This window comes from Pogona vitticeps, chromosome 13 (genome assembly GCF_051106095.1).
Source record: "Pogona vitticeps strain Pit_001003342236 chromosome 13, PviZW2.1, whole genome shotgun sequence".
Taxonomy (NCBI): domain Eukaryota; kingdom Metazoa; phylum Chordata; class Lepidosauria; order Squamata; family Agamidae; genus Pogona; species Pogona vitticeps.
The window spans coordinates 13,984,789-14,002,650 of NC_135795.1; the positions used below are offsets into that span (position 1 = coordinate 13,984,789).

General features: G+C 40.2%; 1 protein-coding gene across 3 annotated transcripts in view; it reads right to left on the reverse strand.

The window, feature by feature from the left end:
• XYLT1 (xylosyltransferase 1) overlaps window positions 1-17,862 on the reverse strand; it is a 257,453-nt gene that overhangs the window by 19,660 nt on the left and 219,931 nt on the right. For all 3 annotated transcript variants that reach the window (XM_020802967.3, XM_078381244.1, XM_078381245.1), the window contains 3 exons: window positions 12,618-12,834; window positions 5,703-5,879; window positions 804-1,066 (listed from right to left, as the gene is read on the reverse strand). In XM_020802967.3, coding sequence (XP_020658626.3) covers window positions 804-1,066; window positions 5,703-5,879; window positions 12,618-12,834 — 657 coding nt within the window. The remainder of the gene's footprint in view (window positions 1-803; window positions 1,067-5,702; window positions 5,880-12,617; window positions 12,835-17,862) is intronic.

The following is a 17,862-nucleotide window of genomic DNA, read 5'->3' on the forward strand; positions in this document are numbered from 1 at the left end:
CTTGTTCTAACTGTAACTGACAGAATAACAAAGGGTTTTTTTCTACAAAAGTTTTCATTCTTGACCTGGAAGCTAGGGAAGAGCCTAGGAAGCAACTAATTCATGTCTAATTACAATATAGCAGAGACTTTGAGTAGATACAAGGCAGTTAATGAATGAATACCTATTGAATTCCTCACAAGGAGGACATGTAGCAGTATGATCAGAAAAGTTGATGAAAATGGGGCTGTTTGTAACTGCTCTCCAAATTCCCAGATACATAAGGAATGCCAAAATAACCAGGATGACAGAATTTAAAGGCAACTGAAACAGGATTCTGATAATCTGTATCATATAATTAGTGCAGAAGCAATGTTTCTGCTCCTTCCTTGCTGACAGACGTTCAGGTAGGAAAAACCCCCAATGACTTAAGTTTGGAATGGACAACCTTGGGGAAAATGTACAGATCTCCACCTGGCTCAGAAAGGACATTAGCTGGAATCTTTTGGCAGCATATTCATAATTTCAGGATGGAGTAAGGGTTACTCCTGAAAAGTGCACGTCTGTTGTAAACATTTACTTCATCACTCATGGGAAGAATTCTTCAGTGTGTGAATGGACTTATGACTACAGACTTGAAAGCTAAATGGCCAAGAGCTGGTGAAGTACAGCCATTCAACTGTTGGATGGCAATTTGAGAAATTCAGGCTTTACTCCTCAGTGGGTGACCTTGGGCCAGTCGCTCTCTTTCAGCTTAATAACAATAACCTCACAGGGTTATTGTGAAGACAAGAATGGAGAGGAACAACAACTAATAAACTTACCGGCAGCTGTTCTCACTGTCTGTGTGGAATGAGCTTTCTGCTTTTCTCAGGCCCAAGCGTGAAAATGAATGGTACATGGTGAACATGACATCACTAATGCTGTGGATGCCATCTGGCTCATCATATACATTCTCCCAGTACGATCGGAGACCTGGAGTGCCAGATGGATAGTTGCCATACAAGTAGTAATCCAACTGGCCAATTATTTCTTGATTCACCACTGCTTCAAATTTGCGTGCAAAGAAGGTTGGTCTTGCAGTTTGCTGTGACAACATTTTAAAAAAAGAAAAAGAAAAATTATTGTTGGATTTATTCCTTTAAATATATACATACACTTATATGTATCTATGAGGCTTTCTCATGGAAAAGTGAGGCTCTATGTCCATTTTACCTGGTGTAGACACGGATAGTCCGCCTCCCCCCGCACATTTGGTGTGTTGTGCTTGCACAGGGGTGTGTTGTGCTTGCGGGTGGGTGTGGCACCCCACATGAGTGCAGGGGTGCCATGATCCCCCTCCCATGGAGCCCACATCCCCCAGCTGGTCCACATTAAAAAAAAAGGTTGGGTACCGCTGATTTAGAGGGTGGAAAAATCAGTAATAAACCTGTAATTTATAGTGATGAGATAGAGAAAGCAGATAAAGGAGAAATGTTACTGAAGAAGTCTAAAAGAAAAGATCAGCACAACACACCTCTCTTAAACACAAAAACACCAGTTCAAACAGAGGAGTGGAGAGTAATATAGAATCCAGTATATTGTGTCTAATGCCTTAATAAACAAGTTACATTAGGATTTCAGGTGGAGTTTGTTCCATAATTATGAACTTTACATCAAAATTATTATAAAATACAAACAGTACTGGGATAGAAAGGGAAAGAGATAAGAGATATTGGCTATGTGAGAGTTCTGGAAAAGGCCCTCAAGCCACGAGAGTTACCTGAATCACCTGCCAGATGCTTATCTGTCTAGTATTGGCAAAGCTCCACAGGGGAAGAAATTGTTTTGCATTACAAAAATTGACAGCTATTGAAATGCAAAAGAGAGAACCTCAAAAGGAAAAAGTGACTATGCCACTTGCTGTGATCAAAATGGAAGAGTCAAGAGCTCCAGTTTCAACAAATCCTAAATTTACATTGTCATTGGAGAAAAATCACAGTTACAAAGATACTGATGGTGAAATTCCTGGAAGTAGTGCTAGAGAGTGTGAGACAGAGAAGGTGGGAGATTCATCTCAGCATAGGGAATGAAACATTCAAAATCCTGATCATCTCTTTCCCTTAAAGATTGCCATTCCAAAGGAAACCACTTAGGTAAAGGTAAAGGTTCCCCTTGACATTTAGTCCAGTCGTGTCCGACTCTAGGGCGCGGTGCTCATCCCCGTTTCCAAGCTGTAGAGTCAGCATTTATCCGTAGACAGTTCTGTGGTCACGTGGCCAGTGTGACTAGGCACGGAACGCCGTTACCTTCCCACCGAGGTGGTACCTATTTATCTAATCACATTTGCATGCTTTCGAATGGCTAGATTGACAGAAGCTGGGACAAAGTGACGGGAGCTCACTCTGTCATGTGGATTTGATGTTACAACTGCTGGTCTTCCGACCTTGCAGCACAGAGGCTTCTGCGGTTTAACCCGCAGCGCTACCACACCCCTTCTTTTCAAAGGAAGCCACTTAGGAGAGACAAAAAAATTCTGTGTACATATCAAGCTCTAGATTTCCCCAACATGTGCCATAGGTTTGCCATTGCTGCCCTAGGGCATTCATTTTAAAGCACAATGTATATTTTCAGGGCTGTTTTTTGTACACTCCTCTTAATTATTTTGGCATTCTGTATAGAGAGGAGCCATGGATTTCAATAAACTGAGAAGGAGGTGGGGGAAGAGGAGGAATTTGCACCTCCCAAAGCTAGCAGGAGCACAAGAGGGGAACAATCTTCATTAAGGTCAGAGCTGGGGAAAGAAGGGCTAACCTCCCCCTACTGCTAAAATATTCCTCTGCTATGTCTTTTACTGACTAAACAACAATAACAAATCCTTGAAGTGTTTTCTTAATGACATCACATGAATTTTGCTGCTAGACGGTTAGAGATGGGTCCCATTAATTAATAGTTGCAAACTCTGTATGACTGGATGACTTGTTGTGACAGGAAAAATTTGCTGGTGGTGGCTGTGCTCTCTATTTGGTCCCTTAACTTTCCTAAGCTTTGCCCTGGAATGCCTGTCCTGATTTTATGTGCTTCTTTAACTCTGCTCTGCTAGCTTGTAAAAGTGTCCAGTTTATTTTATTTTCTTCACATTTTTTTAAAAAACACAGCAGCCGTGAGGAGTGTCTTGCCAAGCTGGGGAGGTGCAACATGCCTTCTGAAAAGCCAATAACGTAGCTTGAAATTCACTGCCAGATCCTGTTTATTCTCTTGATTTGGAGCCAGGCTGTTTGCAAGCCAGGGGACATTCCCAACAGGGAGAGAAGCTTATTTGAAGGGCTGTGATATTTGGCTGTGTTTGTGCCACCAGCTCACTTGTACCTTATAAGAGCCACGATGCACAGAGAAGTCTGCAGTCAAGAGGTTTCTACACATCTGTAATGTTTCCCACTTTAGTGAGGGCTGACCTTGCCACCAGTCAAACTGCGTGATTGCCTCAAGCAGCCAACTGTGGTGGAGGAGACATGTCTGCTCTCTGATTGTTCTCCTGTACCCCACTGTTTGTCCTCTTTGTCACATAGCTTATCCTGGGCCCCTAAACCTAAACCTTGCAAAAAATGTGTCACAAGTAATTTAAGGTGCAACTAGATAGCAAAATTGTCCCTGGATTGAGCTGGATGATGCTACATAGGGTTGTTTTGAGGTGTGTTATGTCACCCAGGGTGATCCCTGCCTCCATATGCAAGGCTTAACTATGCCGGACCTCAAGCAGCCCTATTTGCCCTTCTTTCCCATTAAAGGAGGTCTTTAAATGGAAAGAAAAATGATGACCACAATTTTTCCCTTTGTACCTTCTTGTCTCCTTTTATGTGCTTTGCCGAAGCCACTTCATGATCAGTGGAAACTGAAAGCTTCTTCCCACTCCCCCATTCAAGGGGTGAGGAAGCTTTCAGTTTTTTTTCCTGACATGCGGCATCAGCACTGTCTTAGGACTTTTAAAAAATTACTTCTGCTTCCTCTCTTTTCCTCTCCTCAAGGAAGTGGGATGAGGCATTCACTTTCCCAAGATCATAAAGTGGCTTAAGAAGCTTAAGCCACCCACTTTGGGTCTATCCCAGAAATTACATATGCTGGAACTGAAACAAAATGGAGCAATCCTATCAGTCACAATCCAAGAGCAACACCCTGAGTGAGAACAATGGGTTTTTATTGGCTTCTCTCTGTGTGTAATAAGTAATATTCTCCAGTTGCTTTTCAAAGTTACCATTTTAAAGTATTTTTGGCATTTAGAGCAGCATTTTTCAAGTTTTGAGTTCCTTCACTGGGAGACAGGCAGCATTAAAATGAAACGAAAGGATTAACAAAATAATAGTTTATGCAATTTTCTTATCAGTTGTGAGGGTTTTTTTAAATCCACAAAAGGTTAATGAAAAAATAACAAAACCCAACATGTAACATAATGGATAATGTAAAAATTACTTTTAAAAATAGTGGCACAAATTCTATTTGGTTCGCATAGCATACAAGCAAAACATTTTAACTGATGTGTGCAGTCATTCCATCTTTCTGTCACATGCTTGTCCACGCCGAGCAATGTGCTTGATTGTGTACTTGGTTGCATCCCTCAGGGTGTGCGATAGCCAAAAAATTATGAAAAGTGTTTGTATTACAGTGGTGCCCCGCATAGCGGCGATAATCCATTCCGGAAAAATTGTCGCTGTACGGATTCGTCGCTATGCGGAACAAAAAAGACCATAGCAATGCATTAAAACATGTTTAATGCGTTCCTATGGGCAAAAAACTCACCGTTATGCGAAAATCCTCCATACGGCTGCCATTTTCACTGCCCGGTAAGCGAGGAATGGGTGCGAAAACACAGCAGGCAGCCATTTTTTTTACCCGTGGCCATTTTGGAACCACTGATCAGCTGTTCTTAAAACATCGCTATGCGAAAATCGGTAAGCGAAACAGCTTACCGATCGTCGCAAAGCGATGTTTTACCATTTAAAACATCGCAATGCGATCGCAAAAACGATCGCAAAAAACATCGCTATGCGGATTCGTTGTTAAACGATGTGCTCGTTAAGCGAGGCACCACTGTATTTCTCTTTCAAGTGTGGTGTTTTGCAATAGGATTCTTGCCAGCTGTGTACATCTAATCATTACATTTTACTAGAGGAGAACCGCTGAATCACTGCAGTTACACAAATTCCACTGATTCAGTGAGTTTACTCTAGTTGAGAGAGACAACTAGATTGTAGGCAATGGTAATGATTTGGCCCATGGTGGATCATGAGCATGAAAACTTAGTACCCACACTTGCTAAATGAAAAAAAAATCCTTATGATAGATGAACCAAAAGTCTTCCTTGCTATAGAATAGTTTCCAGTGCTCAGGAGGGACCTCAGACAGTAGAAGTCTAACCAGCCAACTCCTCACTGGCATTTTTAGATTAGGAGACTGGTAGTTTTTTTAGAGGCAGTCTGTAGATAGCCTAATGAGCAGAGAGACTACTAGTCCCCTAATCCCTTGTAGTTTCCATGGAGTTTAGCCACTGTCACTCCTTCCTACTTCTTTGTGCTGTTAACTGTTGCTCCACAGAAAGACTTGCTGAGGCACATGGGTATGTGTTGAAACTCCTCTGTGGACTTGGGAGTTTTTGTCTACAGCTACTAGAAATATGGCTGGGAGAATTCTTACCAAATTCTGAGAGTCATGGTGAAAACAAAATTATAAGTTCCATTCTTATTACTGACCTGGAATCGGTGGAAATCAGCTGGTTTGAAATCATTGGGAGAACAGCCGCACCAATCCACAATGTTCTTGTACTGGCATTTGCATCCCAGCTTGCGGTTCCAGTTTGTGATCCGCAGATTGTTATCCACCATGGAGTTGCAATGAGGGCTGTTTTCTAGGACAGTGTGGAAGAAAGACTGTGAAAACAAAAGAAACAGAAGTTTTTCAGTACATTAGAGCCAGGGGTCACAATGAATCAACCATGCGAGAAAGTAGTGCAAGCATATAAACTGAAGAACCAGCTGCAGTGCTGATCTTAGAAGGGAAAGATGTTCAGATGCACTGGGCAGATCACTACAAACATGTTTTGGACAGAAAAAAGAAAAAAAACCTGGTTCAATCCCTGGCGTCTCTAACTTTTTAAAAAAACAAAAAGCCGATCAGGTAGCAATCAACAGAGAAAACCTCTGTCTAAAACTCTGGAAAGTCACTGTCAGCCAAAGAGACAATACTTCATGACTGTTTCTACCATTAAGCAGAGTGGGGGATCTGTTTTAGGGACAAGATGATGGGGACAGCGTGATGAAAAGCAGCAAGCTCTCTTTCATCCTAATTTACCACAACAATGTATAAGGATGACAGAGGGGAATCATGAATATAAAGTAAAAGTGGCTTTTAAAAAGTAGGTGTATGGAGATATTGTGTCCAACATCTGAGATTGTGTTCCATGTTTTGCCACGTTTGTTACGTGCTTGGATGGAGAAACAGAAGCCAGGTTTCTCAACAGCAGTATCTAGATAACAAATAATAAATCGTAACAATTACAGTTGTGCCCCGCTTAACAATTACCCCGTATAACGACGAATCAGCTTCAAAATGATGTTTTTGCGATTGCAACGATGTTTTAATGGAGTTTTTTTGCTTTGAGACAATAGGTTCCCTGCTTCTGGAACTGATTCTTCGCATTATGATGATCAAAACAGCTGATTGTCAGGTTTTCAAAATGGCCGCTGGATGCTCAAAATGGCTCCCTGCTGTTTTTAGGAGGCATTTTTCACAAGACAGGCACCGAAAATGGCCGCCATATGGAGGATCTTCACTGGACGATTAGGTATTTCACCCACTGGAACGCATTAACTGGTTTTTAATGCGTTTCAATTGGTTTTTTTATTTTGTTTGATGACGTTTTCACTCTACAGCGATTTCGGTGGAATGAATTAACGTCGTCAAGTGAGGCACCACTGTAATTTTGATTAACAATCACATAATTAATGAATGAAATGTATGTCAAAAATTAACATTTGCCAGAATTTGAGATTTTTGTTTAGGTTTATTTACTTAGTTTATTCATGGAAAGCCTTCCAGAGTATTATGTGTCATTTTTGCTGTATTAGAAGACTATCTGGTTTGTGTAAAGTTATATCATTTTTCAATAAAGAAATCTGCATACTGAATCTGAGCCCTTAGTATTACAGTTGTTTGATTCATTTCTGTGATAATGTGATCCTCTATATGCAATGATCCCATGAGTCACATTTGTTCTTCTTCTCTTCCAGTTTTAGGAAGGCAGCAGAAGACTTTATTGCTCAATCCGTTTCAACCTCTTCTTCAGCAAGTTAAAACTGACTCAAGTGAATTTCTCCCTGTTGTTTTGAAGATTTGACAAACTGCTTTTTTAAAAAAAAAAAACTTATATTATTTTATAATATTAAAATACTTCTGCATTGGGTGCTGGAAGTGGAGGCAGAAATGGTCTCTCTTTCTTGCTGTCTGTCTTGGAAAAAAATACTAGAAGAAGCCAAATAGCTCAAGACAGCTTTTACATTTTAGAAGTCTGGGCAAGCAAGCTGCTTTACAATAATGACATTGAGGAGGGGCCAAAGGGAACGCAGCACTCACAGACTTTATCTCAGTTGCCCAACATTTCCCTTTTAACATTATTGTTCTGTCCGCTATGGTCGCGGCTCCTTTTCCTGCTGATAAATTTCCCGGTGTGAATGTCAGGTCTAGGCCAAATATCCCACTGAATTTATGGGTAGCAAAATAGTAAACAGCAACAGCAACACAGAAAACCAAACACACAATTTGACTAACCCCTCTCTTCTCTCTCTAATGGTACTGATTTTCCTGGAAGCCGAAATCTGTAGCTAGCTGAAAATGACCGCACACTCAATTACATAACTTGCCCTCAAGGCAACAGAAGGACAATCTGTCTTCTGCAATTATTTCCCAAATGGTTAAGTCTTTATCTGCCCATTCAAGGCACGGAGGAATTCCAACAGGGCCTTTATCATTACATCACTCTAATGCCAGCTATTACTGAAGTCCTGTATAAGGGGGACCAGCAGATCCAGCACTATGCCGGGACATTCTTAAGAAGGGTGGCCGCTTATGTCTTGCCGAAAAGAAGAAATGCATCATTGAAAAGAACAAAAGGAGGCACAGAAATGGGTATACAGTTTTCTGTACATAGCCTGCCTAGGCAGGAATTATTATTCTTTTTATTATTCTCATTTAGAGAGAACAGGATGCTACAGAGACAAGCAAAGCAGTGACTAACAGATCTATGTGCCGGTTTAGTCTGGCGTTACATGGACTGCTAAGTGTTCACAGGAAGCTTCAAGACCCCTTTGTGGTCCTTTCTCATAGTTCTTCACATTTAAACTGGGCTTGGACTGGACGGGCATTCAAATAGAGAGGCAGTAGTAGGGTACTGTATAGTGGCTAGAGTGTTGGACTAGGAATGAGAGAGAACCAGCTTCACATTTTTACTCCTCCAGAAAACACACCTTGTGCCTGTTGCACTTTGTCAGCCTGACCAAACATCTAGGGTTGTACGGTCAGTTTCCGATCCATCAGTTGCAGCCTCAGCTTGCCATGACATCTTCCCACCCCCAGCCCTGCCTCAAGGAGTTTGATCCATGAAAGTTCACACTGAAACAAGTCTCTTTTGGCCTTTAAGGTGCAACAGTATTGCCTCTGGGGCACTCCCTCCCTCTTTTCATTTTAATTTTGCCAAGGGTTCTTGTGAGACTCAAATGCCATTGGAAAATAGCCATGTACCTTGAATTTGCTGGAAGAATAAAAGTAACTTATAAAAAACAAAAAGAAAAAAAACTAAGACACCTTTGGAAAGTGAAGGACAAGTGATCACCTTAATTCTCAGACACTGCCACAGACACAGCATCCTGTTGTGATTCACTGTGAATCCTAGATCTCCATGTTTTCTTCCCACACCTGTGCTTTGGTGTAGTTGGCACTCCCAAGCCAACTACACCAGAGCACAGAGTGCTGTCCTCTGAAGATGCCCATGGCCACAGAGACTGGCGAAACGTTAGGAAGAACAACCTTCAGAACACGGCCAAAGAGCCCGAAAAACCCAGAACAAGCATTAGATCCTGGCCATGAAAGCCTTCGCGAATATATAGTACAGGAAAGGTTGACCTCAATCGAGATGCCCTTTGAATACAATCTGGGGGTTTCAACTGAATGGAAATTTCATGAGTCAGGGTGGTGTTTCAGGGGCTCAACTTGGGAAACTCAGATATTATTAGGCCAGCCACAACTCACAGGTTTCTTGTGGGGTTAAAATGGGGGAAGAGGAGAACCAGGAACACTGCTGTGATCTCCCTGAAGAAAAAGTGGAATGTTAATATTAGAATAACAATAGTAATGAAACAATCCCGGAGGGCTGCAGCGTAGGGTAAACATGGAAATTTTTATTTTATTTTATTTTAAAGGGATACATTCCTAAGAAAGGATGTCTTTTATCTGGGAGCTGGAAAGTGGTTGACTTCATTGGTGAAATAAACCGAAAACAACATGTTTGGTAAAAATCCAGGGTGATCTATAAATACTTGGGAGTTATGTTAGTATGGCTGACCTGTCCCACCCCGCAGACAATCTCCTCTGCCCCTCTTTTTTAATATTAACTGACAGTCCACTGAATATGGATTTTATGCTTGATTTGACTAGTTAAACCCATCAAGGCATATATTGTCATTCAAGCAAGAGGGACAGGGTGGGGGGGGGGGAATCTACCCAATTATCCACTGTCCTGTGTTCTTTTATACTGGAAATGGAATGCCTTTGCAAGGACAGTGAAGGAAAAGTTTATTAGAACTGAAAGAGAAGAATGATATACCGTGCATTATTCCTTGAAAAGCAACAGGAGAAGGTGTCAAGATATATGTATGTATAGAAAAAGACAATAGAGTCTTGATAGTTGATCTGGACCTATTCTGAATGTGTTCAGGTCCATTTGCAGAAGAAAAGCAGTTGTTACCAAGACATCTCCCACATCTTTTGATTGCCACTTCAACTAATGAGAAATATCCTAGTCCTATCCCTGGATATAATAGACTTAATTAGAGATGGAAAAATTTGTCAGTTTCATTTTCTCCTACACTTGGATTTGAAAAATCTCAAGTTCTTCCCAGCTTGAATATGAAGAAATGTACAGATCTGGACAACTTCTGCCTCAAAATTTAACAGGAACTAAATTCTCATGTATCACCCCAGATCAAATTATACAGGTGTGATGTTTTTCATTAAAATACCTGTTTTGGCCCATAAATGTTTAGGGAGGTTTAAAGAGAACAGTCTATAGAAATCTTTGTTAAAAGAGCCTCTAATACAACTTCTTGGAAACTGAACTAGACTGGTAAGCTTTTATATTCAAAACTTTCAGCTGAATGAATGAACTTTATTGTGGTATAAAACCATAAGAATACATCTAGCACAGTTACAGGATAATATACCGATCACATAAGGGGATATCATTACTGACTGTTTCAGAGATTATCAGCACCACGGTTATCACCATCATTACCTTTCTCACACCTGCCACTAGAAAACACTTTTTGGAAATCAGAAGAACTCTGGAACCTGGCATCCTAATTGCAGACTCCTTAATTACAAACACAAACCATTACTTTCATTTATTAAAGAATAAAAATAAGTATTATTTTTCTGTGGACTCTGTGGATTGTTTGGTCTCAGTGCATATACCTAATATGTGTTTAAATTATCTATAAAACTATGTAAGTTGTTATTAATTTGATTTCCATTTTAATATGAACTGAAATTAATCCAAATTTTCCAAACAAATGTGACTGCAACATAATTATCCTGTAGTTCTCACACTGCTCTAAAGAAAATATTACTAAAGATGATTGGCACAAGTCATTTAGTCAGTGGCTTAATACTGCAATAAATAAGTAAGGTTTTGCCAGGGAACATCTAAAACTTGGAGAAGATCCTGCTTTTGACAATTCTGGAGGGTTTCCTCAGCAAGAGGCAGGAGAGGTCGAGTAGAGGAATCTGCAGTTTTTCAGTAAGTGATTGGCCATTTTGAATATTCCCCCCCCCCCCGCTCTGCCCTTTTATAGTTCTGTTCCATTACTAATTTTATTTCAGTCCTCTCTGCATCTTGTCACCAGCTGCTCTGAGATACAGTAGTGGTAGAAAAGTGGAGGGGAGAAATGTTTTCAATAAATTTAAATAGGCCAAAATCCTACTGGTTACACCTGCCTGCATAACACAATTGGTGTAACTCATGTTGGCAAACTGTCATGAATTAAGAAAATTAGTTTAAACATTTAGTGTTTAAATAAATATCAGGTTACATCTGATATTGTATCCTGTTCCAAATGGCTTTTAACTGAAATAATATCAGGTCTGTTGGCAATTTTTAGAATATATATTTTTATTGCATTTTAATTATTTTGCCCTTTTATTTTGCCTTTTTATTGTATTTTAAATGCTGTAAGCCACCCAGAGACCTTCGGGTCGTGTGGGCGGCACATAAGTTAAATAAATAAATAAATAAATAAATAAATAAATAAATAAATAAATAAATAAATAAATAAATAAATAAATAAATAAATAAATATGCCTACACAAACTTATTAATTTGTGGCAATCTGCCAATAAATAAAGGATATACTAATTATGTAATACTGGTGTAAAATCTCAATAAGATTTTGGCCGTATATTTTAACTAAATTTATATTTATTTATTTATTTTATTTTATTTTATTTATATCCCGCCTATCTGGTCAGTTATGCTCTTCAGTTGTGAATTCCTGTTTTTGCAGGGTTTGGACTGGTGGATCATTAGTGTTTCTTCCAACTCTATAACAATATAATTCTAAATACATTAAAAATAAATGAATGTTTGACAAGTAAAAGTTTATGAGGCACTTCAGCTGTTTTGCTTTCAAGGCAAAAGTGGTACTATTTTAGATTAGGCATCCTTCAGTCTTGAGAGACTATGGTAACAAGCTCTGAATAGAGCACTTGGAACAGCGTCTAGTGTGGCTGAGAAGGCCAATTCGAGAGTGAAAATCGCTTCCACACTGGATGAATGCTCAGAGATCAAGATTTCCCATCTGTTGAGGTCCATTAATAAGGCCTTCAGATCCTGCTTGCAGATCTCCTTGCATTGCAGCTGGCATCTCCCTCTGGGGCGATTTCACTGCACTAGGAGATCTTTTGGAATCTGACCATCAGCCATTCTCACAACATGCCCAAGCCAGCATAGACGTCATTGTTTCAGTAACGTATACATGTTAAAAATTCCAGTAAAAATAGTGTGATTTTAGTGACATGTCCTTTCATTAACATGGTAAGATTGAGGAAGGCTGTCCTGTACATATAGGCAAAATTTTGCTACAGTTTCAAATGCTGAGAGCTGTAATTCCCAGAGAGTACTCATCTGGCATCATCAAAGACAAAGAATATATTTAAGACAGATTGCAAGAAAGCAAGAAAAGGGGTGTATGTCTCATGACCCTAAACACTTAGGACATGTACACCGTGTGTGTGTGTGTGTGTGTGTGTGTGTGTGAGAGAGAGAGAGAGAGAGAGAGAGAGAGTGATTGAGTGTGTGTGAGAGAGAGACTGAGAAAGAGAGAGCACATAAGTTTGCCTACCTCAGCTGGAAGTAATGTATAAGAGTAGAATCTCTTCATCTTTGTCACCAGGTCATCATTTGAAAATGTGACATATTCCACAAACTTCCTGTTCAGCAAAAACCAGTCTGAACCACCATCGACGGTGATTCCTTCTGGAATTTTCCGGTCCCCAAGGCGCCACATATGTGTATCACATTCCAGGAAAAGCCTATCCAGACCCTGTTTTCTAATAAACCTAAAAAGAAGAGGGAAAAAAAAGAAATATTACATGTTCTGTTTTTACAAGTACTAAAACAGAAAGAGGACACAAAATTACTAAATAGAAGTGAGAACCCCCTCTTGATATCAGTTATCTTTTGCTTTCTGAGGTGAAATACAAGATCACTCCTCCTTCCCCATTCCGTGATCACACTGACAACTCAACAGGAAGGTTGTCAACCGCATTTGAAGACAAGGCAGTGGCATGACGGGTGCCAAGCAAAGCTGTTAGCAGGTGGTGAGTTAGGTCTGAGGACAGAACTTAGAAAAAAATGAGCTGCAAGTAACTTCTTTTTTAACTTTTGGGGGCAAAGATAATGCAATGAAGTTACATTTCAAAGTAAGAGCCATGTGATTGGCTTAGCAGAAACGGGAGTGTCCTGATTACTGCTGAGGACTGTAAGTAGCAGCTGAGAGATCGGGGAGGGCTTTTTGATTCCTGACTCCAGGCAGAGCTGAGCCGAGGAATAAAGCTCAAGGCAGACCCAGGGAGCTTGTGACCAGAGCTCGCAAACAGGGAGTTTGCTGCAGGAGGCCAAGGGGGGAAGCCCCTAACAATTTCTTTTTTTTGTTCCTTTGGGTATATGTACCACTACATTTAAACTAACAAAACAAGAGGGACAGGTATCCTAAACAAACAGTTGAAAGTAAAAAAGCTAGAAGGGATTATGGAGGGTGGAGACAATCTAGTTGTGGTTACCTGCAAAGTTTGTGCTATGTTTGTCTTTGTACCTGAGTGTAAAATGCTTTATGCATGTAACAAGTGTAAACATGTGGCACTGCTAGAAGAGAAAGTTATGAGATCTGGAGCAGGAAGTAGCCACACTCAAGACATAAAGGAAGATGAAGCCTACATTGAGAGAACTCTTGAGCAGCAGCAGCTGTCGGAGGGGGCACTGCTGATGGAAGAAAACCAAAACACTGGAGTGGAGGAAAAAGGGCAAAAAAGAGGAACCTGGGAACTACAGGCCAGTCAGCCTGATATTAATCCCAGGCAAAATTCTGGAACAGACTGTAAAGCGGTCATTGTGCAAGCACCTAGAAAACAATGAAGTAACAACTAGAAGCCAACACAGATTTGTCAAGTACAAATCCTGCCAAACTAATTTGATCTTGTTTTTGAATCAAGTAACCTCCCTGATAGACAGAGGGAATGCTGTAGATGTAGTATATCTTTACTTCAGCAAAGCTTTTGACAAAGCGCCCCATGATATCCTGATTAGCAAGCTAGCTATGTGTGGGCTGGATAGATCAAGTGTCAGGTGGATACACAATTGGCTACAGAATCGTACTCAGAGGGTGATGATTAATGGGTCCTTCTCTAACTGCTGGGAGGAGGTAATAAGTGCGGTAGTCCAAGGCTAAGTCCTGGGCCCGGTGCTCTTCAACAGTTTTATTAATGACTTGGATGAGGGAGTGCAGGGAATGCTTGTCAAATTTGCAGATAATACCAAGAAGGGTGGCTGAGGGGCCTAACGCTGAGGGAGGCCCGGAGGGAAACAAAAAGAAACCGGGCCTTCTTGGCAGTGGCCCCTGGCGTTTGGAACAGTCTGTCCCCAGAGATCTGTCTGGCTCCTTCGTTGGGTGTTTTTGAGAGCAAACTTAAGACCTGGCTCTTTAGGCAGGCTTTCCCTCCTGCCACCACTTGAATATTTTTCCCCATCTTGAACCATATTACTACTGGATATTTTATTTTATTATATGGTTTTATTATATCTATTAATGTTAGCTGCCCAGAGTAGACTTCGGTCTAGATGGGTGGGGTATAAATTTAATAAATAAATAAATAAATGAATAGTGTGATGTGCTAGTTCCACTATATTCAGCACTGGTTAGGCCTCATCTTGAGTAATGTGTCCAGTTCAGAGGACAGCAACAAGGATGATTGGCTGGAAACCAAGACTTATTAGGAAAGGCTGAAAGAATTGGGCATGTTTAGCCTTGAGAAAAGAAGACTGAGGGGTGATATGATAGCACTTTGCAAATATTTGAAAGGCTGTCATACAAAGGAGGGGCAAGATCTGTTCTTGATCATCCCAGAGTGCAGGACACGCAACCATGGGTTAAAGTTAAAGGAAGCCAGATTTTGGTTGAATATCAGGAAAAACGTCCTAACTGTTAGAGCAGCACAACAGTGGAACCAGTTACCTCGGGAGCTGGTGAGTGCTCCAACACCGGAGGCATTGTAAGAAAAACTCAGGTAGTTACCTGGCAGATCTCCTTTGGTTGTATTCCTGCCTTAAACAGGGGGTTGGACTTGATGGCCTTGTAGGCCCCTTCCAATGCAGTGAATATTTTCTAGTTAGTTTCAGAAGGTGCTTTTTGAGAACCTTTTAGAGACATTTTAACAAGAACTGTTCAAGTTTTATGTCATTATGAATCTTAAAGTCTGTATTTTAAAAGGTAATGGAAATTAATGAGAAAGATATGAGCAGCAAAACATGTCATGTTCTGAGCATTCTTGGGAGTGATAATGAGTTGCTTTCCAGATGCTGTTACCAGGGTAGTAGGAATTACTTTTGAAAACACTTTAAGTAGTGTTGACTTCCTCTCATTGGCTTAGTGAGAATTTGGAAGTCAACAGATACATTCTATGGATTTAGGTAGTCTACTTGTTTTGGATGAATAACTGGATTTAGGCCTAACTTTCCAAGCTCTGCTGCAGGAGCATGTCATGGTGCCAGGGTTCCTATGACTGCTTCCCCAGCTTCTGTTGCATGAAGTGGCTGCCTTGCTCCGCCTAATTTGTTCTCTCCGCCAGAGAACAGATGTGCCATACACCAGTATCAACTAAGATATATTCATATCCTCCACATATTTGGGTAATGGTCTGAATGTGAACTTAAAAGAAAATCTTATATATATAGAGAGAGAGCACTAAAAATTCCTTTGTACTCTTTTAGGTCTCATGAAACTTTGGCATCTGAACAATCAGCAGCCTTATCCTTGATTAGAATTTATTGTTTAAAAAGAACAAAGCTGGGAAAGAAAATGAACCATGTCACAGACCTAATTCAACAAAAAAATGAGGCCAAGATACACAAACCACCATGTGCCTCTAAGATGCTGAGAAGACAAAAGGAAGATAAGAAGTTGTGGTTTTTTAAAAAATTAATAATTTCTTAAACTAGCTTCCAATTTCACATTCCATTATAAAGGGATAATGGAAATGTCTTGCAATTTTAATGTGATGTTCTAGAATCTCCAAATACAATATTTATGTTATTCTCTACAAAATTAAATATTTATTCATGTGAAAGTTCAATCATTTATTTCTGTTATTGGGGGGGCGGACCTTGTTCATTTGGAATACATCATTTACATGAATTATTTCAAGGAAAGGGGATACAATGCTCAACGCATGCACAATGCCCTTTATCAACAATGAAGTGATGGCTGAGTTACTCTCAAAACCACTGTGTATTATTTTCTTGAATGTGTGAAGTGCCAGATGGTAGGAGGACGGCTCATGTTGTCCTGTCTTCAAAAGGGCAAAAAGGAGCAACCTGGGAACTACAGACCAGCCATCCTAGCATCCATCCCAGGGAAAATTCTAGAGCAGATTAAAAGTGGCCTCTCTTGAAAACATTCCGTACTAGCTAGAAGACAAGGGAAAACTAATCTTATCTCATTTATTGATTGGGTCAACTCCCAGGCAGACAGCAGGAATGCTGTAGACATAATATAGATTAACTTCAGGAAAGCATTTGATGAAGTGGCCAATGATATTTAATTAGCAAGCTAACTAAGTGTGGGCTTAGTAGAGTAACTGTCAGGTGGATCCAGACTTGGTTACAGTGGGTCTCAGAGAATATTTATTAATGCATCCTTCCCAAACTGGGAGGAGATAACAAGTGGGGTACGAGAAGGCTCAGTCTTGGGCCCAGTGCTCTTCAACATTTTTATTAATGACTTGGATGAGGTGATGCAGAAAATGCTGATCAAATGGTAGATGACACAACATTGGGTGGAATAACGAATACCATGAAAAACAGAAACAAAATTCAAAAAGGTCTTGATACAGGGCACAAAACAACAAAATGAAATGTAACAGGGAACAGTCCAAAGTTCTACACCTACAAAGAAACAACCAAAAGCACAGTTACAAGATGAGAGATACTGGATCTTGGAATTGTTGTAGATCACAATCTAAGTATGAGTCAGCCGTGTGATGTGGATGCAAAAAAGGCCAGTGCTATTATAGCCTGCACTAACAGAAGAATATTTTCCAAATCCCATGAAGTAGTATTAGATCCCTTTTATTCAGCAGCGGTTAAGTCTCATTTTGAGTACTGTGTTAAGTTCTGTACACTGCATTTGAAGAAGGACACTAAGAAACTAGAACAAGTTCAGAGGAGGCAACAAAGATTTTCAGAAGACTGTAAGGAAAGACTGAAAGAACTGGGTATGTTCAGCCTTGAGAAAAGAAGTCTGAGGGGGAGCACTTTTGATAGCATTTTTCAAATCCTTGAAAGTTTGCCATACAAAGGAGGGGCTGGGTCTGTTCTTTATGATCCCAGACTGCAAGACATGTAATACGTACAATGCTCAAATTACAGGAAGCCAGATTTCGACTGAATATGAGGGGAGGTTTCTTAACTGTTAGAGCAGTATGACAATGGAACCAGTTACTTCAGGAAGTAGTGAACCTTCTAGAAATAAAGGTATCCAAGAGAAAGTCAAACAACCATCTGTCAGTTATATTTTGATTTGGGTTCCTGCCATGAGCAGGGGAGTTGGGCTTGATGGCTTTATAGGCCCCTTGAAACTCCATAATTTTATGATTTTGTGAATCTAATACCCTGCAGTAAAGATGTGCGATAATATGTACAGTGGTATATAGTCCAGGTGTCTCTATTTTCTGGAATGAGCTGATTGAATCAAGAGTTTGTTGAGATAATAACAATCATGCATGCTTTCTAATCAGTGAGAGGGGGCCTTTTGGACCTAAATGTATTCTCCTTTCCCACTAGTTTATTGTTAAGTTTTTTCCCCCTGCCTCTGG